The sequence below is a fragment of the Chiloscyllium punctatum genome, chromosome 3, assembly GCF_047496795.1.
Source record: "Chiloscyllium punctatum isolate Juve2018m chromosome 3, sChiPun1.3, whole genome shotgun sequence".
Lineage (NCBI taxonomy): Eukaryota > Metazoa > Chordata > Chondrichthyes > Orectolobiformes > Hemiscylliidae > Chiloscyllium > Chiloscyllium punctatum.
The window spans coordinates 95,486,158-95,511,551 of NC_092741.1; the positions used below are offsets into that span (position 1 = coordinate 95,486,158).

Here is a 25,394-nt window from a genome sequence, read left to right on the forward strand (position 1 = left end):
TTGAGTGAAGGCAAAAATATGCACAATTAAAATGACAGATGACTGGAAGATTGAGATTATGCTTCTGGACTAAATGATGGTGTCCCACAAGGGAGACATTCGGTCTGCATTTAATTTTGTCCATACAGAGCAAATCACAATGGGAGCAGTGACTACATTATTGAAAAATGAACATGTAAATCATTGTTTCACCTGGATGGAATGTTCGAAGCCTTGAATTGTCAGGAGAGAAGGTTCAGTGCTGCACCTCCACTTGTATAGAATTGTCCCAATGCAAAGTCTACTTAAGGACTAGAAGCAGGAGTAGGCTATCTGCTCCACTATTCAATAAGATCATGGCTGATCTTTTTGTGGGCCTCAGCTCCACTTACCTGCCCTCTCACCATAACAAGGGGATATTGGGGAATGATTAAGGAATGAATCAGAGTATTATGGAGGGAGTGGCCTGGAATGTTAAAGTGAAAGGTGGATGTGTTTATTGCTGGCATCAAGCTAAAGACACCAGAAATTGCAGAGGACAACCTGCAGATGTGATGGAGACAGATAGACTCATGGATTTGAATAGTTCATTTCAGGAAGCAAGGCGTGCAGAGTGGTAGTAACTGGGAATCTGTTGGCTTACAGTGAATATTCGTCGATTGGTTACCTTCAGACGTGGAGGTCAAGTCTGCAGTTTTTGTGAATATTTATAGCACAGGTTGTAGTTCAGGTTGTTTGTTTGCACGCTGAGCTGGAGGATTTTTTCTCAGATATTTCGTCACCATGCTAGGTGACATCATCGGAGGCCCCCTCAGACCCATAGTCTCACTTCCTGGCACATCGACATACAAAGCAACCAAAGAATTTCAACGCAAACTGAAATACACAGTCAAGGACTCGCGCCACTCCATTCACTCCACCCAGGAATTCCTGAACATCATCAAAGACGCTAATGTAGAGGACAAACGAGGTCATAGTTTCCTTTGAAGTGACGGCCCTATTCACATCTTAAACATCACCCTGGCCAAAGAAACATTGGCCTCACTACTGGACGAGCCAAGGACACAAACACCAGACAGCATCAACTCCAACAGCAAGGACAGCATTGTCAAGCTAGTAAACCTTTGCCTCACAGCCCACTTCACCTTCAAAGACAAGACGTACAAACAAATCAACAGGATACCCATGGGATCACCCAGACACTCTAGCCAAACTACGTATGTTAAAGACATATCAGCAATGACGACCAGACTACTCCAGTCCCTTGGCATCATGGTAGCCCACAAACCTACCAACACATTGAAACAGCTGCTGATGAATCTAGAGGACCCTGTACCAACAACCAGCAGAATGAACGTCATATACAAAATACTCTGTAAGGACTGCAACAGATATTACATCAGTCAGACAGGCAGAAAACTAGCCACTAGGATATACAAGCACCAAATAGCCACCAAAAAACACAATCAACTATCTTGGTATCCTTACACACAGACGATGAGGGGCACCAGTTCAACTGTGACAAACATCCATCTGGGACAGGCTAAAAAGAGACATGCATGGGAATTCCTAGAGGCATTCAAACCGGAACTCCATCAACTATCATCTCGATTTGGACTTCATTTACCAACCTTTCAGAAAAAGAACCGGAAGTGATACCATCCACCACAACAGACAACCGACCAAGACACACAAATAGCAAGTGGGATAGACCACCAAAGGAGGTTCACTGATGATGTTACTGAGCATGGTGAAATTTCTGAGAATAAACCTTCCAGCTTAGCGAGCAAACTTACAACATGGAGGTCAAGTAATTGGGAAGCCAAGAGTCTGAGGTTGCGCATTTTATTGGAAAATTCTCATGCTGGTAGGAAGAGACTTGTTAAAAGAGAGGAAAAAGTAGTTGAGACTGTAGGATACCATGATAATTCTGTTTACACATGTTGGAGAGCAGCTCAAATTGGCCTGTTCAGGATTGAGGGCACTATGAGTGTTGAGAGAAATTCTGTCGAGGATTGACAAATCTGGATCTGTATTCTCTAAAGTTTCTAAGAATGATAAGTGATCTGATTGAAACTTGTAACATTCTTGTAAAGGTGTAGATGGGTGACTCTAAAACCAGGGAACATGATCTCTAGAAAAGGGGCAAGTCATTAAGACTCAGATAAGGAAAACTTTAGGTGGCAAAGTGGCTGCCTCACAACGCCAGTGACGTGGGTTCAATTCTGGTCTCAAGCGACTGTGCAAATTCCACACAGACATTCTCCCCATGTTTGTGTGCATTTCCTCTGGGTGCTACGGTTTCCTCCCACAATCCATAAATGTGCAGGTCAGGAGAATTGCATGCTAAATTGCCCATAGTGTTAGGTGCTTAGTCAGGGGTAAATTTAGGGGAATGAGTCTGGGTGGGTTACTCTTCGGAGGGTCAGTGTGGGCTTATTGGGCTGAAGGGCCTGTCTCCACGCTGCAGGGAATCTAATCTAACTTCCTTTACTCATCGGAGAGGGCTCTCTCATGTATCGGTCTTTAACTCAATAACTGAATATCCATTTGTGGAAGAAATTTCCAGTAATTTAAAGCATGTTGAGTGAAGAAATTGCTCCTCATCTCAATCCTAAATGGCTGCCCCCTTTTCCAGAGACTCTGATACCTAGTTCTAGACTCCTCAGCCAGGGTAACTATTTGAATTACATTCTTAAGAAACAAAACAGGTAAAAGGAGGCAAGAAATATTGGATCAATTCAATACGCTGCTTTACAGCACTTATCAATTATAATTGACTTCACTGGTCACATGTCACCAATCTGAAACATACCTATTTCTTCTTTTGTTATTACCATTCAGCTAATCCTCCCTCCACGCTGGTATGTTACAATACCCCTCCCACCCCTTATTTTACATAAAAGCTTTTGTATAGAAGCTAGTCAAATGCCTTCTTGAAATCCAAGTACATCAATGGGCATTACCTTTTATCCATAGCACATGTTACTCCTTCAAGGAAATCCAGTAAATTGGCTAAACAGATTTTGCTTTCACAGACTATTCTGATTTTTCACATTACCTTGTAACCTGCTTAATGATCAGCTTTCACAACTTGCCTATCACAGACTTCAAGCTAACTGGCCTATACTTCTCTGTTTTCTACCTCCCATCCTTCTTGACTAGAGAAGTTGAATTTACTGTTTCCTGTACAATTAAATCTTTCCAGACTTGAACAAATTTGAAAGATTAACACCAATGCATTTGCTACCTCATTAGCCACTTCTTTTAAGGCCTGAATCTGAAGTCCATGAGAGCTGGAGTCTCATCAACTCCTAGCTCTACCAGTTTACTCAGTACGACTGCTTTCATGACAAATGTCACCAAGTTCCTGTCTTTCCTCCACTTCATATTTTACAGGTATCACTGGGATTGTCTTTTGTTTTCTCTGTCGCAAAGACAGAAGCAAAATATTTATTAATTACTTCTGCCCTTTCTTTATGACCAATGTTATAGATCAGACCAAACCCTTTCAAAGTATGTCAAGGAGATAGCCTAAACTTGAACATTTTCTTATTTTAAAAGGAGGTGCAAGGCATTGTGCTCCAGATTCAATGCAACTGGTCAAACTATCAGGGACTTGAAGCAAAACACACTTTATTCATACATTATATTTAAATTACAGACAAAAAAAAGGAAACTATTGCTTTAACTGAACTCTATTGAAACACTTAACAAAATAATAAACTACTCATCAACTGTTTCAGTATAGTAACATCCCACAAGCACACAATTGGCAAAAGTCAAGTCAGTAAAATAGGAGCAAATTACAGCAGATGCTGGAATCTGTACTGAAAACAAAAAATGCTGGAAATCACAGCAGGTCAGGCAATATCTTTGGGGGGGTGGGGGGAGTGGAGAGCAAGCTAACATTTTAAGAGAGATGACTCTATCATTGTCAGTAAAATAGATGGTCTCACATGTAATTCTGGCTACAGGAAGAGAACCCTGACTTTGATTTTTTAACAGAGGAAAAGCAGCTTTAAGACCCCAGCAAATGTTGAAAGCTAAAACTAAGAATCCTAGTTCTGTGGGAGCTTGACCCCATTCTGAATGGTTGCTTCTATTGTTCCAGTTTCCGAAAACAAGCGCCAAGGCCTTACAAGCTCTTAGCATCTCTCTTTCAATCTCGCTTCATTTAAACCAAAAAAGGACAAAATATATCTCAGAAAGCCATAGTATCATCACACCAAGTATTAATTGCACATTGTCACCTTGTAGAGAACTGACTTATTTGATTTTTTTCTCCATTTTAGATGCTAATAGAAATTCTTTCTTTGTTTCATGTTTCTAGCTAGCTTTCTCCCGTACTGTGACATATTACATTCAGTTCTTCTATAACACAGTAGTTCCGTTCTCAGGCTATCCTGTGTTATAAGAAAATCGCGTATTAGCAGCACCATTTAAATTCCAATGGACCCAGAATTGTGTTGAAATCATGCTTTAAAAGTTCTTGGTTTAGAAAGTGTCCCCAATTCGTCAATAGTGTTGCAACGAATTCCCATTAACGAAATGCGCATTATGTTGGAATGACCTGTAGTCCTCAACCTTTTAGTCATTTGCTGTTCTTTGTATTCTGATTAGTCATCTGACCTGCCATGCACATTTATGCAATTGCAGATGCTTTTTCCTAAGTTTGATATCTGCTTAAATTCTTCAGTTACACAGCTGGTGTGTCCTCCCCTTAGAGTTTATCTTTATCATTGGAATGTGCTTATTCTCAGTATTATGAGGTATCTCTTTATGTGTGTATCTCTCTTGATCTATCAGCTGGCTTAATATTCCAGTTCACTTTAGCTCGCTCAGCTTTCACATCCACATACTTTCCCCTCTTAAGATCTAAAACTAGTCTTAGATCCATTATTCTCCCTTTCAAACTCGATGTAAAATTGAATTCTATTATGACCAATTCCAAGCGGATGTCTCCTTTGTTCTGAGGATCTTAATTAATCCTGTCACGTTACACAAGTGATTCCAGAACATGCTGTTAGACTAAATAATTTCAAAAACATTATACAAACTCCTCATGAATATTACTGCGACTAGTCTGATTTTCCAGCTAACATTTAGATTAAATCTGTCATAGTTATTGACATTTCATTATTGAAAGCACCTGAATTTTTTCTTGAATGTTTCATTCTGTATTGTGACATTTTTCCTCTTCTATTCCTCGTCTACACCCACACAGATTCTACAATGTGTTCTCCCAAAGCAAAGCTGTTTCCAACCGTCGCACTAATACATCTTAGAAATGGAGTGCTACCCTTCCACTAACTTTCTATTCTTCTTCAATGTCATATATTCAGAGCTGAATTCCTGTCATTCTGCAGCAACACCTCCCCGTAATAGCTATCAGATCATGTTTGTTTATTTTAATGTGTGCTGTCAGTTCATTAACTTTGTTGTAAATGCTGCCTATATTCCATTACAGAGCTTTCAGCTTTTTTTTGTTATCGTTGTAGCATTCAATTTTGACTGCTGGTATTTTCTTAGTGTTTTGCTTCTCTGTTCTTTCCTGTCATTCTCTGACCTTTATACCTTTGCTTCCATATTACTATTTTGCTCTTCTGCTTTAGTTTCCATCCCTTGAATTGTTACATTTACCTAAGCTTTATCCCCCCACATCCCAGCTCCAACTCAACAACCCCTCCAAGTTTAGTTTAAAGTCCTTTCTACTTCCCTAGTTATGCAGCTCACAAGAACACCGGGTGTGTCCTGCAACAACAGTACAGCTCCCATTTTCCTCTTTACTGGTGCTAGTGCCTCATATACTGGAATCCACATCTCCCACATCAGCTTTTGAGTCACACATTCATTTCTCTAATCTTATTCATCCTATGCTAATTTGTACACTACTCAGGCAGTAAAACAGAAGTTAATTTTCAGGTTCTGCTTTTAAGCATTCAACAGTTTATATTACCCCAGCAGACCCAATTTCCTCATTACATCTATGCCATTGGTATCAATGTGGATCATGACCACTGGATCCTCCATTTCCCATTGCAAGTTATTCCTCCAGCTCAGAGCAAACATTCCCAACCCTGGCATTGGGCAGACAACACAGCTGTCTGGATTTGCACTTTGACTGTAGACAATAGGGTCAATCCCTCTTGCTGTACTTTCCCAGAAAAAACTACAGTCCTTCTTACTCTCAATTGGAATGGTTTTATAAACCATAGTGCCATGGACAGTTAGCTCTTCTACCCTTTGGAGAGTTGGTGTGGACTTGTTGGGCCAAATGGCCTGATTCCACACTATAGGGATTCTATGATTGTGTCACCCTCTCTCTTATCAAACCAAACTGATAAAACCTCAAACCTGTCGACAGTTTCAAAGGCCAAGGCTCCTGCCATATGTGTCCACTCATTCTCAGTCACATCCTCCTGTCCCCTAAGTGTTGCTCAAATCAGAACACCCTACCATATAGGGTGTGACCCTCTTCTGGAATAAAGAATCCAGGTAACTTTGATCCCTTCTCTGATGTACTGTAGTGCCTGCAGCTTAACCTCTAGCTAAGAACTCTGACTGAAGCTCCTGAAGTCACAATCATATACTATTTTACAGTGCCTGGAACCTGGGTTCAATTCTAACCTAGGTATTGAGTTCAAGGTTTCTGAGAAGATTTGCATGTTTGCATCTTAGCCCCCTGTGTTCAGCACCTTCAACATATTGTCTAGCTATCACCATTGTTAACAGCTAACCCGAGAATGCAACCTTTTTTAAAAAAAGGTTTTGTGATTTACACATGAAAGAAGTGAAACTATCACTGTATTCTAACAGATGAAAGGCTTAACAGACAATCAATGTTTCAATGTATAATTTCAGTTACATCACACTGTAAATTTTTGCTATAAATTCTGTGTGTTAGGATTGAGCCTTCCACTACCACCTGATGAAGGAGCGTCGCTCTAAAAGCTAGTGTGCTTCCAATTAAACCTGTTGGACTATAATCTGGTGTTGTGTGATTTTTAACTTTGTACACCCCAGTCCAACACCGACATCTCCAAATCAAAACTTTACAATAGGGATCAAACAATGCAATACTTAGAATACCGATAAAACTTTCAATTTTTAACAATACCAGTTCTCTGCTTATTCTGCACAAAATTGAAAAACAAATGCAAATTGAAAATCACCTCCTCCCCACTCAGCACAATTTGTTTCCCACTGAAAACTTTACTTCAAGCACTTCTGTCTATGCCCTGATTTCCCACTTTGAATCACAAATTCAGATATGCTCACAACCACTGTCTCACTCTAATGAAGTAACCTTGTCACTGACCATGTTCCTTATTCTGAAATGGACTAGTAGCTTAGTTATGTATCTTAATAGTTTTTAAGCCATTTGGATTATTGTTAAATGCTCTGTATTTTCTGAATGGTGATCTGTAGTAGTGAAAATCTGCATCTTTCCTCTCCAATAGACCACATGCTCAAAATAAAATGAGTGATGAAGGGAGTTTTCAATCAAGTCGAGGTTTCTCCGGGATTAGTGGCAGTCCCATTTGGCAGAAATCTGCTTTTACTCCAACTCTTCCCCCTGGTTCTGGATCACCAATTTATGATCAGGTACATCTCTCTAATACCTTATTTCTGTTTTTATGAAGGTGAATGATTTGTTTCCTTCATTCTTCATGCACACTTAAAATCTGCACAAGCTTTTTGTTTCGGCATCTCTATTAATGATGTGAAAGGGTCTTGTGCAAGTGTTAGCAACACATTTGAAGTGTAATAAGATGGTACAATCCCAAGGTGTTACTCGGAGAGCTTCCAACAACAGTAACTTGAATCAAATTAAAATGTCATGGAATATAATCAACAATAAGCCAAAGGATGAGATATTAGAATCGATTACTGAAAATATGGTTCAGGGGATCAGGTTAGAGATGATTCTTAAAGAGAAAAAGAGAAGCAGGAAGGTTTAAGGAGGAAGTTCCAGAACCTTTATGACTTGAGGCATGACTGTCAGTGATGAGAAAAAGAGATCGAGAGATACACAAGAAGCCAGAGTTGGAAGAAGACAAGTGTTTGTATAAGGCTTGCAGAAATGGCGGATGCTACAGAAGTATGAATGAATTTGAGATCCGATCGATATCCCTCCAACATGTTCGGCTTTTGCTTGTAAGACAGTCAGTTCATCTCTGGAATCAGCCTAGTAACCTTCTCGAAGAAAAACCAGAAGATCTGCAGGTACTCTAAATCAGAAATGAAAATTGAATTTGCTTGAAAAGCTCAGCAGGTCTGGCAGCATCTGTGGAACCCTTCCTCGGAGCTCAATGATCTGCTCTGATCAGCTTTCAATGGATGAGTAATCCTTCTTAAGTATCTCCTGGTCTTGCTTCTCCTAATTCCTACTTCAATAACCGCTCTGCTCCTTTACACTTACCTAGCTCAATTGCCATTTAAATTTACCCACAGCTACCCTTTGTGTTTCTCTTTGTATCCTCTAATGAGCTCTTTGCAACTGCAGCTGTTCCAAATGTTTGAACATCATCCAAGGCTGCCCCATCCTTTCTTCATGTATCTGCTGAGGAGCTAACCTCAAACAGTTCCTTCTAGTTAAGCTCACTCCAGTGTACTACTACCCCTGGAACTACAGTTGATCAGTAATCACCACCTATCATTGTATTTCCCTTGTTTTATTTAAGGTATAGTGTTCTATTTATTGTATTTTTATTGTGTATTTAATTTTGTTATACTGAATAGAGCCCAAAACAATTGTCAAAATATTAACTTTTTCAGGTTGAAAATGTAAAAACTTTTAAGGCACTGGCACTTTGTTCGTGGACAGCAAAAAAAGAGAACCATTTGAATTTCTCAAAAGACGATGTAATTGATGTTCTGGAACAACAAGATAACTGGTGGTTTGGAGAAGTTCGTGGTGGAAAGGGCTGGTTCCCCAGGTCATATGTCAAGATTATCGCTGATCAAACACAGACATCAGTGGAGTAAGAATTTTTCTGTTTGCATAATTCTGACATGTCAGTAAAATCAGCAGTTGGTAATGTAAGTTGCACATGAAATTTGATAAGGAATGATTACATTTGCTACCAGATTGGGTCGCACAGTGGTTAGCATTGCTGCCTCACAGTGCTAAGGACTGTGATTCAATTCCAGCTTTGGGTGACTGTCTGTGTGGAGTTTGTACGTTCTGACCATGCCTGTGTGGGTTTCTGGTGAGCGCTATGGTTTAGTCTAAAGATGTGTAGATTAGGTTGGTTGGTCAAGCTAAAGTGTCCTGTAGAGACCAAGGATGTTCAGGCTAGGTGGATAAGTCATGGTAAATGCAGGGTTATGAGGATGGCAGGCCTGGGTGGGATGCTGTTCAGAGGTCAGTGTAGACTCTTAGAGCCGAATTGCCTCTATTCCCATTGTAGGGATTCTGTGATTCTTCTTGATAAATTTTTTTCAACTTGATATTGAATGTCTTTACTGAACGGAAACTGTCTATGCAAAACTTGACGGACTGTAGTTGTAGGGTATTCCAAGATAGCCCAAACATTCTACATTGACTGTCTTACATAAATAGTGTCCATTTTAAATGTGAAAACAAGAATAGGTACCAACTAAATACAAAACTAACAGAATAATCTATATATTGATATGGGGCTAAAGTGTGCTTTGGTTCAATTAGTCCCCACCCTCTAACCAAGATAATATTATAAGAAATGGGCGTAAGAATATTTAATCCACTACTTCATAATTCAGTAAGATTGTGGGAGATCTGATTATGACATTACCACCAATTATTCCTGCACACCCTATAACCCTTGACTCCTTTGTTGATCAAAGCTCTGTCTCAATGAGCCCTGACTATATTTGACCCAATCCCCACTGCTTTCTCAGAAAGATCATTTCAAAGATGAACAACACTTTCAAAAGAAATTCCTCCCATCTCTATTTTAAGTGGACCTTTGTTTTAAAACTATGCCCAACCACTTTAGATTCCCATAAGAAGGGAACCAGCATTTGCTAAACCCTTTCAGAATCTTCAGTATTTTGATAAGATCAACACTAATTCTTCTAACTTCCGAAATAAGACAATTAATTAATCTCAGCAATCAGCCTAGTAATCTTCTTCAAAAGGCTTCCAAATGATGTCCGAAAGTAAGGACACCAATGCCTTGAAGTAGAAATCTTGTCTACTTTTATATTCCATCCCCCTTGAAATAAAGATGAATGTTTTAATTGCCTACCTAATTACGGCAGAGCCTGCATGCTAACCATTTAGAAACCCACACCGAAACTGCAGAATTGTGCAGTTTCTCTCTTTTTTTAAGTATTCTGTTTTTCTATTTGTCTTACCAATGCACAAATCCTCACATTTTCCGAAATTATACTTCATCTGCTAATAATTTAACTCTTTGCAGCCTTATGTCCTCTTCACAACTTAGCTTCCTACCTTTTCCATCCCTCCTTCAAAAAATAACCACCCCCCACAGAAGAGAAGTTCACAGTCATTCTTTGAGATTCAGTAACAGTTGTGGAGTACATGCTGTTTGAAGACATAGATAGTGATTGTTGAGGCTGTAATGTTCTTTCCATCAAATGGACAACCAGAAGACTCTTCCACTCTTCCAAGATGCCAGTGGTGTGTGTTAGAAGGATTTTACTGGTTGATGTTTAACCTGTTTGGCAGTGTTATGAATGCATCTTCCTTGGCCTTCATGTCCAAGGGATAAATTTGAATACTGGAATCTTTGGCTCAGATAAAGGATGCTACCCACTGCACCACACAATCCCCTTTAATCTCATAATCAGCATGAATGCCCCACTTTTAATATCCTGAAGGTTGCCATTGACCAGAAATTTAAGTAGATCAGCCACATAATCACTCCAGCTATAGACCTGAATGTTCTGCAGTGAGTAAGTCACTCCTGACTCCCCAAAGTCTGTTATCATGTACAAGGCACAGGCTAGAAATGTGTTGAAATATATTTTATTTTAGAAAATTATTAGTTTAGAGAAGAATACTCCAAAAGCTAGATATCTTGCAGGACAAAGCAGCCAGTTATTTGGCACTGAGTCTAGACTTCAGCATTCACCCACTCTAAAATCAATGCACATGGCAGCAGTGTTTACTACTGACAAGTGCACTCTCGCATGTCACCAGTTTTGCTTTGAAAGCACCTTCAAAACCCATGATCGCTACCACCTAGAAGGGCAAGGGCAGTAAATGCGTTGCATCAATGCCATTTCCAAATTCCCCTCCAAGCTATATGCTAGTCTTACTTGAAACTATATAGTGATTCATTCACTATTACTTGTCAAAATCCTAGAACTCCCTACCAGAAAAGCACCGTGGTTATACCTACACCACTTGGACTGCAGTTGTTGAAGAATGGGGCTCAGCACCACATTCTCAAGGACAGTTACCGATAGACAATAATTACTGACACAACCAATGATGCCCACATCCTGTTCAAGAATAAATTGAAAAAAATAATGCTTCCCATTTTACACCTGCCAGCTCATTAACAGGAGAATTGTAAAATTCTGGCCATTATTTCTGAATTGCCATTTCTAAATTCTTTTGTAAGAAAAGTAGTTTGTCCATGTGTTAGTTGTTTTAAAAAAAAGTCATGTTTTCTTTCACACCAAGTACTTAATTATTTAAGCAGAATACAGTGGATCATGGAAATCTGCAACAAAGGTAGAAAGTACTGGAAACACTAAGCAAGCCAGACAGCATCCAGAGAGAGAAAAACAGAGGGAATGTTTCATTTTAAGAACTAGAGTTCATGAAAGGTTCATGCTAACTCTATTCCTCTCTCCACGATGCTGCCTGACTTGCCGAGTTTTTGCCTCACTTTCTGGTTTTGTACTGAATTATTTGCATTGCTGAACTGTTTCTAACTTTTGTCAACAGACCAGAACCTGTTTATGCTAAGATCAGCAAGAGCTCCAGCCCTATTTCCCAACCAGTAGAAGGTAAAATTCCTCTTACAGCTTTTTTTCATTTAACTCCCAACTTAAAACTTTCTGTGCAAAGTATGAATTAACTGTATTTTTTGGCAATTACATTTTTCAGTAGTATACAGGTACTTTGAGGATATCATTAGCTTTGCCAATGTTACTTGCAAACAAGCTTAATTTTTCCAGGATTATTTGCCTTCTCCATAGAATAATTGGGTTTTTGTCAATTCTAGGTCAGTCATCAGATGCAGGTCTTTTGAATTTTAAACCAGATTTATGGTATTGTCTATTTTAGTTAACACAGAAAATGTGAATGTCAGCCAATATTTATTGACAGTTGTTATGCTAAAGGTTAGATTTGTTCACTGTCTCTCTGTAGTCCCAGAACTCCACTGGTCACAGCATATAACCTTCTCTATATTAGGGTTCACAACAAAAAGATCCACCAACCAGTTTTCAAAAGCCATAAATTTATTGGGGAGGTGGTGATGTAGGTGTAATGTAGGTGGAGTTGTAATCCAGAGCCTCATGTTAATATTGTGTGGTTATGAATTCATGATAGATGGTGATATTTGAATTCAATAAAAAGTCTGGAATGAAAGGCTGGCTTAATGGTGACAGTGTAACCACTGTCAATTGTTGCGAAAACAGAAGTGGCTTGCTAATGTCCTTCAGATTGCATCCTTTTATCTGGTCTGGCCTACTTGTGACTCCAAATCTAGAGCAATGTGGTTAACACCAAACTGCCCTCAGGCAGTGGGGGGGTGGTAATAAATGTTGGCCGCTATCACCGCCAGCCTGTGAACAAATTTAAAACAATATTAAAACAAGACTTAGTCACTAGAGATGTAAAGCTCGTTGCTACACACATTCTGAAATATAAAAGTATAAATGCATACCCCTGAAAATAGCCTAATATGCACATGCACCAGATAGATTAAAAAATTATGATTTTTTTCGACAGAGATTGACTTTGTGGGGAAAAGAATGGTTAATAAAACAACTACAATTGCTGGAAATTTAAAACAAATTGCTGGAAAAGCTCAGCAGGTCTGGGAACATCTGTGAAAAGAAGGTAGAGTCAACGTTTCAGGTTCAGTTCTGAGGAAGGGTCACTAGACCTGAAACATTAATTCTGCCTTCTCTCCACAGATATTGCCAGACCTGCTGAGTTTCTACAACAATTTCTGTTTCTGTTTTGTCAATAAGTTTAGTTCTCAAAAGACAATGGATGAAGTATGAGATCTCGAAGATGGCTTCTGTCAATGTCCTGGCACATGCAGGCATATGTCACCAATCGCAGGCAGGTATCTTTGGTGCCATTTTGCAGACACCATTCATTCAGGAAATATTGAGAAGTGCTTTTTCAGACACATTTCAGGAGAACAACTGGATCAGAATTTCAGTTTTCATGCTAACCTTACAACAAGGCTTTTCAGAAAAGCAAAGGCAAAGCTGGGTAGTTTCTTTCTCCTAGCAGGCTGTGGCCCAACTGAATTCCCAACAATATCATAATATAGATCTCTTTGAAGCCACAAATTCAGATAAAAACTATAAAGGAAGTGACTTCCTAACACTGGTTAGAATCTGAAAGAGAATTTATTTTACTGGTTCTACATCATGACCCATTTTTGGTGTATAGTCTTAAAAAGAGCAGAGGCAGAGTCGAAGAGGAAATTGGAGGCAATCCCTATAGCCTGGCAATTTTAGAATGTGGATGCCTGGGAACAGGTTATTTCTTAAAGAGAAAAAACTGATCCTTTGTGTAAAGGAGAAGAAGAAATGCAAAATTGTCTGTCTGTGGATAGCCAAACAGAGCAAAACGTTTTACTGATTTGGATGACATAAATCTGTAACTTTAGCTATTTTAAAAGAATATGTGTATGCATCCTTTTTTCGCTTCGTAGCAATCTCACAGATATGGCATCTATTCATTTTATTCATACTCTTGTACTTTTTTGATAGAGTATATTGCACTATATCCTTATGAAAGTGCTGAAGCTGGAGATCTAACCTTCATGGAGGGTGAGGTTGTTCTGGTCACCAAGAAAGAAGGTGAATGGTGGACTGGAATTATTGAAGATAGAACGGGTGTCTTTCCATCAAATTATGTCAAACCAAAGGATCCAGATGTAAGTTTACCACTTTGTAAAAATAAATTCTTGATGGTTCATTACATACTATTTTTCACTAAAGTGCAATATGTCTGTTAAATAAGCTTTGTTGATTTTTAGGGTTGAGAAACACACATTGGATGAGTCTGATGAACAAAAGTTGACGTATGTTGGATATTTCAATTCTTTAATGCACTCTTTGCAGATCATCTTTCATAAAGGAAAGAAGCCTTTCTTTGATTTGATTTCTACAATTACCAAATCTTGTTTCAGGCACTTATGGCTAATAAGTTATGGTACGTGAGAGAATTTCCTCCATCGTCAGTATCACTCCTGGTATTGGCTTAGTTATTAAGTCTCTCTGCAGATGGTGGCACTTATTTTGGAACACCCTGGTTTCTCGAAAATTGCAGTGTCAACAATAAACTTATTATTCTCAAAACCCACTAATCAAGGCTTTAACCAAATGCCTTTAAGAGCATGGTTTCAGGAGTGAATGGGGGAGAAAACTCCTGATTAAGGCTGCCCTCAGTACCCTTGAAAACAACAAGGAAAGAAAATTGTTTTAATTACAATTTCTATTTATTTGGCAGGCATCAAGTAGTTCTGGAAGATCAGGAACAATCAACAAGAAGCCAGGTACTTCTGCCCTATATTCATTCTGGAAATTTTGTGCTGGTATTTAATAATATGAAGAAAATGGTATTGCTAACATTCTTATTGCTGAAAAAAGATACGTTTTATTGAAGCTTTTGGTCTTGCATTCATCAGGGCAATTCACGTACTCCTTCAGCTTTTGATCAGAAATGATGTCCTGACCCATATACAATCAGCCACATTTACAAAAAGAAAAAGAGCAATGTCCAATATTAGATCTGACTCTGCAATTGAAAGACATTTGCTGAACAATTCTAAATGTATGAAGAATCACAGTGACAGTCAATCTAGATTGTCAGTCCGGCTTGCTCTTGTGGTCTACTTGCATGTTTTAGAAACTACATATATTAATCCACAATTTCTGTCCTTGCTGACAGACAGAACATTTACTTGTTTCACCTCATTGAAATAGGTGACAGCCAAACTGGTTCATTTCTCAGGGTAATGCCTTGACCAATCAGAGTCAACATGGCTGGTTTAAAATTCAAGCAAAACCTGGTAGTTAACTGTCAATAAGCATTAATTGTTGCATTGTACATTACAATGATTCTACTAATCAGAGTCCACTTACCAACCAATCAACACTCTCTTTATATAGTATAAATGTTAATTTCCCCTTAAATTGGTTCTCTTGCAAATTATCGGATCAGTGCAAGATGAAATGCTTCAACAAAGTGAGTCTTTTCTCAGCAATACCCAAGTTCTATATTACCAAATGAATTGTAAACTTTAAGTCTTTGTTACTTGTCTTCATATATACTTTGGAAATTTAAAAGTTACAATTTAATAAAACAGATTTTTTTAATGGGGTGGAAGTCCTGGAGTTTATTTTTGTATAAATTACTCTTCCCCCAAATGTCTATGAGGGCAGAATATAATGTGGGAGTCTTTCAGTTAGCAATACTATAATTTTGTTGTTTTTTTATACTTTTGCTGGTAATTTATATTTTACTGCAGTTAATTTTGTACCTAGGATGGAATGAGGTGTGTGATGTCAAAAGATTTTATAATATATTATTCTCTTGAAGGCTTGCATTTTAACTAGTTTAATGTTCTCTCAGAGATTGCTCAGGTTGCCTCCGCATACACTGCAACAGGTACAGAGCAGCTCAGCCTCGTCCCAGGCCAGTTGATACTTATTCTGAAGAAAATTCCTACTGGATGGTGGCAGGGTGAATTGCAGGTAAGTGCTTTTATTATGTTAATATTGTTTCAGTTGGCATAGGTAAGGACAAAAATGCCAATTGCCATTATTGGAAGGTCACTGTGTTCAGTGACCAAGAAAGAAAAAGAAATGGAACAATTAAATATGATTGTTTTCTTCTAATTTGTCTTGACAAACTATAAGTGAACTATTCTTGATTTTGGAGAAAAAAAGTCATAGGGTAACTCATAGGAATTCCTCCAGGAAAAGAATCAGGTTGGAATTAGGCACTTTTCAAGTGAATTCAAGGAAGAGTACAGCTGCCTCATAATGGTTGATAATATCGCTACAATCCTTTTGAAGTGACCTATTTTTAAATTGGACAGATTTTTTAAAAAATCATTTTTGCTGTGCATGTTCAATTTAAGCACCACTTTTGCAATGTTGTGAACAAGAGTATCAGTTAGTAATTGAGTCTAGAATGTGTCCATATACTGGAAGATTGTAAGCTTCAGTATCAAGGAAGCTTCATACTTGTATTTTGACTTGATAGTTTAATGCTCCTTTAAAGCAGTTTAATCTATTGAAAGGAAAGGATCTGCAACAACGTAAGGATGAAATTGAATAACATTATATCGCTTGTGACGCAACATGTTGAGAAATGCTTTTCATTCTGTTACTTGGTTTCATTTTTCTTTGCTTTATTTCATGTGTAGGCCAGAGGTAAAAAGCGTCAAAAAGGATGGTTTCCTGCCAGTCATGTCAAATTGCTTGGGCAAAGTAGTGGCAAATCCACTCCTGCTCCAACTCCAGGTCAGCAGGATTATTTTTGCAAAGGCTTAGTCTGTCATTTTCGTTTTCTTAAGAGTATAAAGTCCTACATGTGAGAAGTAATTACTTATATCAGTGAGTGTAGGTGTCAACTTTAGATCTTTGAAGTATTAATTCATTTATGAAATAGAGTCTCTAATTCAGAGGAAGGAAGAATTTGGATTTCTATAGCACTTATTACAATTTCAATGTTCTATGGTGCTTTACTATATTACTTTGCTTTGGAGTCACAGTTATAATCATGGGACGATATATTACAGAAGGGGTCTGTTTTTCCAACATACCTTTGCTGATCAACAAAAGAGTGCTTCAGTTCATTCAACTGACCTGTTTTTCTCAGATCTCTTTGAATTTACTCCTTGAGTATTTGTCCAATAGCCTTTCAAAGTTTGCCATAGTGTGTCTCAGATCGCAATTTACAGTTGACTTTTTATCCCCTTCATGTCTCCTTTTTTTGTTCTTTTGGTTATCAAACGTTGTACTGGAAATGGGTGTTCTTTGTTTATAAGCACCTTTCATGATTTTGAATCACCTTTTAATGTTCTTTACTAAGAAGAGAATTGTCATAGAGTCCCCACAGTGTGGAACAGACCATTTGGTCCAACAAGTTCACACCGACCCTCCGAAGAGTAACCCACCCAGACCCATTTCCCTCTGACTAATGCACCAATCACTATGAGCAATTTAGTATGACCAATTTACCTAACCTGCATATCTTTGGATTGTGGAAGGAAACTGGAGAACCCGGAGGAAACCCACGCAGACACTGGGCGAATGTGCATAGTCCACGCAGAGAGTTGCCCAAGGCTGGAATTGAACCTGAGTCCCTAGCACTGTGAGGCACTGGTGCTAATCACTGAGCCACCATGCCACCTGTAAACAATCCCAGTTTCTCTAGTCCCTCCACATTGAGTCCTTATGGCCTAGAAAGAGACTATAACTAGATTACAGTAGTTCTAGTAACAAGATCACTGTACTTTCCATCCCTCATTGGTGTTTTTGTTTAACATACTGTAAGCAAGGGAATTCCAGGTTCTTTTCCTAGCACTAGGGTTAGTCACTTTTAACTATCTACTGCTAAAATTATTGACTATATAAGTGTTAAAATTTATGCATCAAATTGTAGGTTTTTTTTGCATTGTGTTTTATAATTATTTGAAAACTGATCTTATTTATGTTTTTAAATTTTAAGCTTTGGTTATCCTTTGTAGTTTAATTTTTTGTGTTTGCTTTCCCTCTGTGGATACACAGCATTTATGCAGACACAAAATTTCTATTTCTGACCAACTTAAACCAATTGTGTTCAAACTTTTCCTCTTTTCCTCCAGTCTGTCAGGTCATAGCTGTATACGACTATACTACCAGGACTGACGATGAACTGAGTTTCTCTAAAGGGCAGTTCATTAATGTGCTGAATATGGATGATCCTGACTGGTGGCAAGGGGAGATGAATGGAATAAATGGCTTATTCCCTTCCAATTATGTCAAGATAACCACAGATTCTGATCCAAGTCAACAGTGTAAGTAAAGAAAAGCTATTCAAGTATTATCCAACAAAACAGAATTGAGACAAACATTGGAAGAATTTCATTGACATATTTCACTCTTCAATTCTGGTTGTGATCAGGTTGAACCAGATAAAAGGGATAAAAGACACAGGTGGCATGGAGTGAAATAATATCTAATCCAAATTTAACCTAATAAATTTTCAAAATTTTAAAAATGATTTATTTTTCATTTTGTCTTTGAAGCAAAGATGGTAATCACACTTTGCTGAAACTTTTAAATAAAACAAAACTTTATAAATACACAGCAGGCCCTTGGCAAGTGTAAGTGGGAAATCAGATTGCTAATCGCTGGTGCACAAAAAAGTAAAATAAACATGTGCAATTTATAGTCATTGCCAAACTTTGATGCTCACAGTCAACTTAATGTGCTGAAAAATTCAACACATGAGTTGACATTCTTGGATCAAGATCCAGAGTGATTCAATTGTCATAAGTTACAAAATATAGAAAGAGACCATTTGACTCCCCAGGGCCAAGTTAGTTCTCTAAGGAGCAATCCAGTCATTTACCAGATACTACAAAAAGATGTAGGGAGTGAATGAAAAGATGATTAGTTACAAAGAGCTAATGAACTAATTCTACTCATAGACCTCTCGCCAACAGATGATCAGTCAGAATTGGTTTGGTATGAATGAAACTGAATTGAAATGGATTCTTAGTTGTTAATAAAATATTCTGGGAAGTTTCAGTCATTGTGATCTGTATTGATAAATTCAGAAAGCAATTTCCTGATGGTCCAGAATCATTACCTGCTGTGCTATGAAAGCTGACAGATCAGAATTACGTGCTTTAAATCCACAACCTTTGGTGAGGTAACCTAGCTGGGTGATGGTAGAGACATCATCAGTAACATGAATGCTATGAGCTAGGGAAAAGAAACAAAAAAAGAACAACTAAGTTCTTATACCTGATCACTATCTGATTACTTTAGGAGACTGGATAAAAATGGGATTGATTCAGCTGTGGTCCTACTTAGTACTCATGAAGCCTTATAACAGTAAGAGTCTGTATCTTCAGAAGAAAATTTGAAGGGTGGGCATTGTGCCAGAAAAGCTCCCTTTATTTATGTTTCAAAAGCACATGGCTTTAAAATTAGGTTTTCGGATTATACCTGGTCTCTTCCATTTGAGATGTCCTGACAATTCATCTAGACTTAAGAATGTGTCTAACGCGATTGAAATGTAATTACTTCTGCTACTGACAGATATCTTAGTCAGTATTGAATTTTAGGTTTCATTGGTTCATACGTGGGAAGAAGTAGGATTGACATTTTATTTTGCCCCATAACTTGTAGAGAGAACTTGTTTTTATTCTGCCTGTTGCATTCTATGCCTATGTGTGAGAAGGAGGTCTGTTCCTGTCCCATCACCTGCTATTAAGTTAGCCATCTGTTAGCTCTCACTAATCTTTGCCCAATTAAAAAGTAGGAAGGAAATAGTTTTTAAGGTAGACATTTCAAAAATTGAAGTGCATTATTTAACAATAATGTTTACCAAAATGGCCTAAAATCTCAAATAAGAAGACAAAGATCAGTAATAGGCACTTAAGTGTATTCCACCAATTAATTGGTTGGTCTATATTTAATTTTATTGACTTGCTGTGGTTCCAGAGCCCTTGAGAACCTTGCCTACCCAAAAATAAAAATCAAGGTCAATTTTGAAATTTAATAGTGATCTAATCTCCCAGCTTTTTGAGGGAATGAGTTCCATTATCCTGTGAAAAATTATTTGATCTTTTGTGCAAATCTTTCTTCTCTGCTGCAGGTAAACAAACATATTAGTTTTCATCCATCCATGATTTGAATTTTTATCAATGCATTTCTTCCTCAGTAGCTTGGTTAGTAAATGTAATACTGCCTGCAGACCGAGAGACTCCAATCTTTAATGCTCCCTCATTGGTTAGGTGGCAATAGGGGCACTACAGTTAAACCAAAATGCTCTTGGACTGTGGAATAGAAAATACAATTCTGAGGTCCAATTCCTTGGTTGATATTGAGCGGCTCCTCTTGGAAATTCATCTGAACAGACTTAGAATAAGGACAAGACTTACCACAGTTGTTAGTTGCTCCTTGTCAACCCTGTCAACCCATGTCCAAGTTTGAGTAACTTACTGATTCTTAGTCCAGGTTCATATTGAAGAAAGCTGAAATGAAGCAATCAACAATCTGATACCATACCTCAAACAAGAATCACGGCTTTCAGGAGCCCAGGAGTAATGATCAATATCCCAGTATAGTTCAATACTTGTAGGAGATAGAGTGAGAATTGGAAAAAAGAAAACCTAACTTTCGGCTTTCAAGCACTATTGTTTTGGCAAATGTACTTTGCAGCAGAGTCATCTGATATCTCCTTTTGTTAATAAGAATTTGTAACTCAAAAGAATAAAAAGCTTTATCAATCTTCAGATGGCCCATTCAGTACTACTTTTCAACTTTGGATGTAGTCAATAAAAGTGCCTTAAAGCACATTGTGAAAAATGCTTTGAAATTGAACCATTTTATTACTGGGTTATATAGTTTTATGCCTCTGTATTTCTTCAGGTGTAGGAATTTAAGCTTATAGAATTGTCTAAATTTATAAAATTTTATCATCATTTTTCCCATGGTCATCTTTCTTTAATTGTTGAATTTTTACTCTTGACTCCTCTTCTTTCTGATACAATCATACAGTGATACATCTTTGAAATTTCATTTATTGTCCATAGTTGCTGTGTCTTTCTTCTGTACCTCTACCTTTTCATCTATAAATGTGTTCTGTTCTCTTATTTTTGTTTCCTCATTTTTTTTTAGGACCGTATTGTTGCCTTCTTCTCAAAGTCAGAGTATGAAAGCCCTCAAAGAGACCCACTATCCCCAGTTTCACTGCAGGGTGGACGCTGGGCATACGCTTACAGCCTTGATCAAATGAATGCTGCATGATTAATCCTACTTATTATTAAATATCGCAGAAAACTAATTAAATATCTATCATCATAATTTATAGGGCTTTCAGTTATTTGATAACCTTGTGGTCTCAACATGTTAGCTACTCTGCTAACAGATAATCAAATGGGCATCCCACATTAGTACAATTTGTGTGTAATTAGGATCAATAGCTTCTAAGACCTTCTGATCATATAATTTTTAAAAAGCTGTTGGACAGCTGGGAAAATGCAGTGGTGGTCTTAAAATATGTTGCTCCTGATCACATATGCTTGTAAGGATGTCAAAACATGTCCTTTTCAAATAAGATCTTTTTAGATTTGCCCCGAAAATGAAAGCCCTATTGATTTGTATTTCACAAGCTGGTTGAAAAGAAGGATAGTGGGTCTTTCTGTGGCTTTCTAACCCATTGCCTTGAGTGTTTCTCTGCTTTCTTATTCCATCATTCAGACAATTAATACCTTGTACAATCATTGGAATATTGTTCCTTGTAAGATGGGCTTTCTTTGTTTATATGTGGTGTTGTCACAAAAAGACCCACTATTAGCATTAATAGTAACCATTTGAAATGTAAGTGTTTGTACTTGCCCTGTCCTGATGAATCCTTTTTAACTCTTCAACGCATTTAGCCATATTTGGACACACAAGTCAGTTCATTCACTGGAAACCACACCTTTTCGGACAATATTGTCATCCTGTTGATTGAATTGCTATGTTGACATCTCCAATGCAATACCTCTTGAATGGAAATATCTCCATATTTTGAATTGATCTCGAGGTTAGGAAATACTAATTAGTGCCTTCGAGGCAATGTTACTCATAACATATCACAAGGACCACTGTTGGCCCTTTATTGTTTTGACTGCAATCATTTTCTGCTCCAAATATGCCTGCAGGATCTATTTGTGGTCCTGCCTCAGCTAAGTAATACTCAGTTGAGATTCAGGGCTGTCTGTTTCCTCTTTTTGTTGTCCATAGAGGAAACTCAAAGAGATGCTATTAGGAGACAGTGCTACTTCAACATGCACAGATCAAATGAAGGCACTGCAGCAAAGCTACTAAACTACCGATTCTTTTCTTTGCCCGATTTCTGTAGAGAAATACCTGTTCTGTATTAAGGAAGTACCTTGGTGATGCCTTTGAATTAATGCTGATAGTTTCCATCACCTTGTGCTTTAGTATGTTAGTTTGTTCGTTCCTGAGAGTGGCTCCTTGGACAAAATGATGCTGGGAGTTGGAGTCTGCAATAAAAGTTCGTCAAAGAAAAAGTTCTTCATGGGTTAAAGAGTTAAAAAGTTCTTCGGTAATATGTGAATCTGTTGCTATGTAACAAGTTGAAGGAAACTCCTTCAGACTCTATTTTCTGAGAATGGTCTTTGCTGAAGACTAATTGAAGAGAGCTATATTAAAAAGCTAGCCTAATTATCTGTTGCATTCAGAAGATCAGTAGCCTTAATGTATCTTGGCATGCTTGCTTTAATTTTTCATTGGCTTTTGTAACTGGAACATGCAGACATTTTTGCATCTTCGTAAAGGTAGCGTGTCTCATACATGGTCCAAAAATGGTGATGTGTATATTAGAGGTTATATGGTGCTGTAAACAAACCATGGAAACCTCAGAGGATACATCTTTTGATAGGTTGAATCTGTCTATTATCACAGTGGAGGCATTAGACTTAGAAAGCTCCCACGTTAAAGAAGAAAAGGAAATGTAATATGGCACTTTTTTCAATATTTTGTGTATATTTTATAATTAATCAAGTTACCTATATATTCTGAGTTTCAACGATTTAGCTCCTGTTAATTTAGCAGATGACGCACAATTTAAATATTTCTATTTTTGGACAAAGTGGTGTGCAATGTGCAAAACTTCCATTAAAGCTGTCCTGTTATGTGATTTTTTTTTTGTTTTTTTTTGCATTCCCCTTCCAATAAAATTTTCTTTTGAAGGTGCCTCTTAACAGTGGCACTTAGGAATAGCAGTGTATGACTTGCATATGCGGCTAAGCCTAGTTCTTGTACCCGGACATCACTTCCAATTCCTGTCAGCAAAGCAAAGATCTAATTTTTGTAAATGCATAATCTGTGCACTTGACAGTGTTGGTTCCAGAAACAATCTTAAATATTTCCTTTTTGTTTCCAACTTGATTTACTTAATGTGAAGCTGTGACTAATAGAAAATGTAATTAGATTAGATTACTTACAGTGTGGAAACAGGCCCTTCGGCCCAACAAGTCCACACCACCCTGCTGAAGCGCAACCCACCCATACCCCTACATTTACCCCTTACCTAACCAATTCACCTGACCTGCACATCTTTGGACTGTCAGAGAAAACCCATGCAGACACGGGGAGAACGTGCAAACTCCACACTCCTGAGTCGGGAATTGAACCCGGGTCTCGAGTGCTGTGAGGCAGCACTGCTAACCACTGTGCCACCATGCTGCCCACAAATTATGAGCAGTGCAGCATTAACTCAACTTTGCTAAGTGCAAGATACCATTGCCAGCAAAGTTAATCTGATCCAACCCAACAAACTGATAACTGTGTAATTCTGCTCAGTATTAAGTCCTAGTATTAAAATCTGAGAGTATTACAGATGTAATAGAAGTCTTTCTATTAAGTGTTAACATGAGCATTAAGACAAAGCTTTTCAACTATGCAAGCATGATGGTATCTTGTTATACTGAGTGTAAAGGTCATAAATGCTGCTTATATTGAGATTTGCACATAATGGGAAATGCCCTGTTCTATACATGATAACTTAATCAAAGACAAATCAAAATTTTAAGAGTTTTGCTTACATAAAGAAATTGCTTCCATCAGATCTATATATCAATGAACTTGCGTGTATATGCATTTATTACTATTGTACTATGCAAGTTTTCATTAAATATATGAAATTGAGGGTACGAGAGAGTGTGAATTTTCTGTTTTGTCTATATTTCAAGAAAAAAACTCAATTGAATTTGATATATATCTCAATTGTCAGCCTTTTCTTGAATTACATGCATAAGTTCTCAATATAGTCATACAGCATAGAACAGGTCCTTCGGGCCACCATATCTATGCTGGCCAACAACACCAAACTACACTAATCCCACTTACCTGCACTTGGTCCATAGCATACCGTGACCTGGCATTCCCAGTGCTCCTTAGATTCCATTTGCTGTTGCTCTGCCCAATTTACCAGCTGATCAATATCAGATTGTAGCCTGAGACCATCCTCACTATCAATAACACTACAAATGTTTATGTCATCCACAGGCTGACAAATTATACTTTCTGCATTCACATCCAAGTTGTTAATGTAAATAATAAACAGCAAAAGAACCCAGCACCAATGCCTGTCATGCAATGCTGGTCACAGTCTTCCAATCACAAAAATAACTCTCCACCATCATCCTTTGCCTTCTTATTGCAAGCCAGTTTTGAATCTCGTAGGCCTTTTGGACCAGGCTTCAATATGAGACCTTGTCAAACGCTTTCCTGAGGTCCATATACATCACATCAACTACATTACCATCATCATATATTTAGTCACCTATTCAAAAACCTCAACTAAATTAGTCATACAAGATCTCCCTCCAACAAATCCATGCTGACAATTCCTGATCAAACCTTGTCTTTCCAAGTATCAATTAACTTTGTCCTTCAGAACTATTTCCAATAATTTCCTGACCACTGGTGTCAAATTTAATTGGTCTGTAATTACATGGCCTATCCCTACTGCCCTTCTTGAACACAGGAACACATTAGCTCTCCTCCATTCATCTGACACGTCACCAGTGGCCAGCAAAGTATTAAATATCACCACCAGGGTCCTAGCAGTCTCCTTCATTGCCTCCCATTGTTATCATTATATGATTACATACATCACTACAGGAAAGATTATATTGCTACTAGATTTAGGAGATGCAAAATCATTACATAGTGTTGTCTTTTAACTCCAAGAATTTTTTTGTTAGTTGGGCTGCACAGGGAGGAAGCAGTGCAGTTGCCAGCTAGAGGTGTTGCCAACTTATCCACAAGCCTTCCCCAAGACAAACTGACTGTGGATAATCAGGGTATCAAATAGTCTAATGAAAAGAACAAGAACAGCAAAGGCATACATCTTAATTAGTGTTCATCACATATATGTTAATGCATGACCTCCAGTTGACACAATTTGCTAGAATGAATGATTAGTTTACTTTAAGCCATTTGCTTATGTCAGTTTATTGTAA

At 37.9% G+C, this 25,394-nt stretch overlaps 1 protein-coding gene across 9 annotated transcripts in view; it reads left to right on the top strand.

Annotated features, from left to right (window-relative positions):
* The window catches only part of itsn2b (intersectin 2b), a 202,361-nt gene that overhangs the window by 129,751 nt on the left and 47,216 nt on the right, over positions 1-25,394 (top strand). For all 9 annotated transcript variants that reach the window (XM_072556764.1, XM_072556757.1, XM_072556772.1 and 6 more), the window contains 8 exons: positions 7,443-7,587; positions 8,761-8,966; positions 11,888-11,949; positions 13,900-14,066; positions 14,642-14,687; positions 15,767-15,888; positions 16,566-16,662; positions 18,009-18,200. In XM_072556764.1, the coding sequence (XP_072412865.1) occupies positions 7,443-7,587; positions 8,761-8,966; positions 11,888-11,949; positions 13,900-14,066; positions 14,642-14,687; positions 15,767-15,888; positions 16,566-16,662; positions 18,009-18,200 (1,037 nt within the window). The remainder of the gene's footprint in view (positions 1-7,442; positions 7,588-8,760; positions 8,967-11,887; positions 11,950-13,899; positions 14,067-14,641; positions 14,688-15,766; positions 15,889-16,565; positions 16,663-18,008; positions 18,201-25,394) is intronic.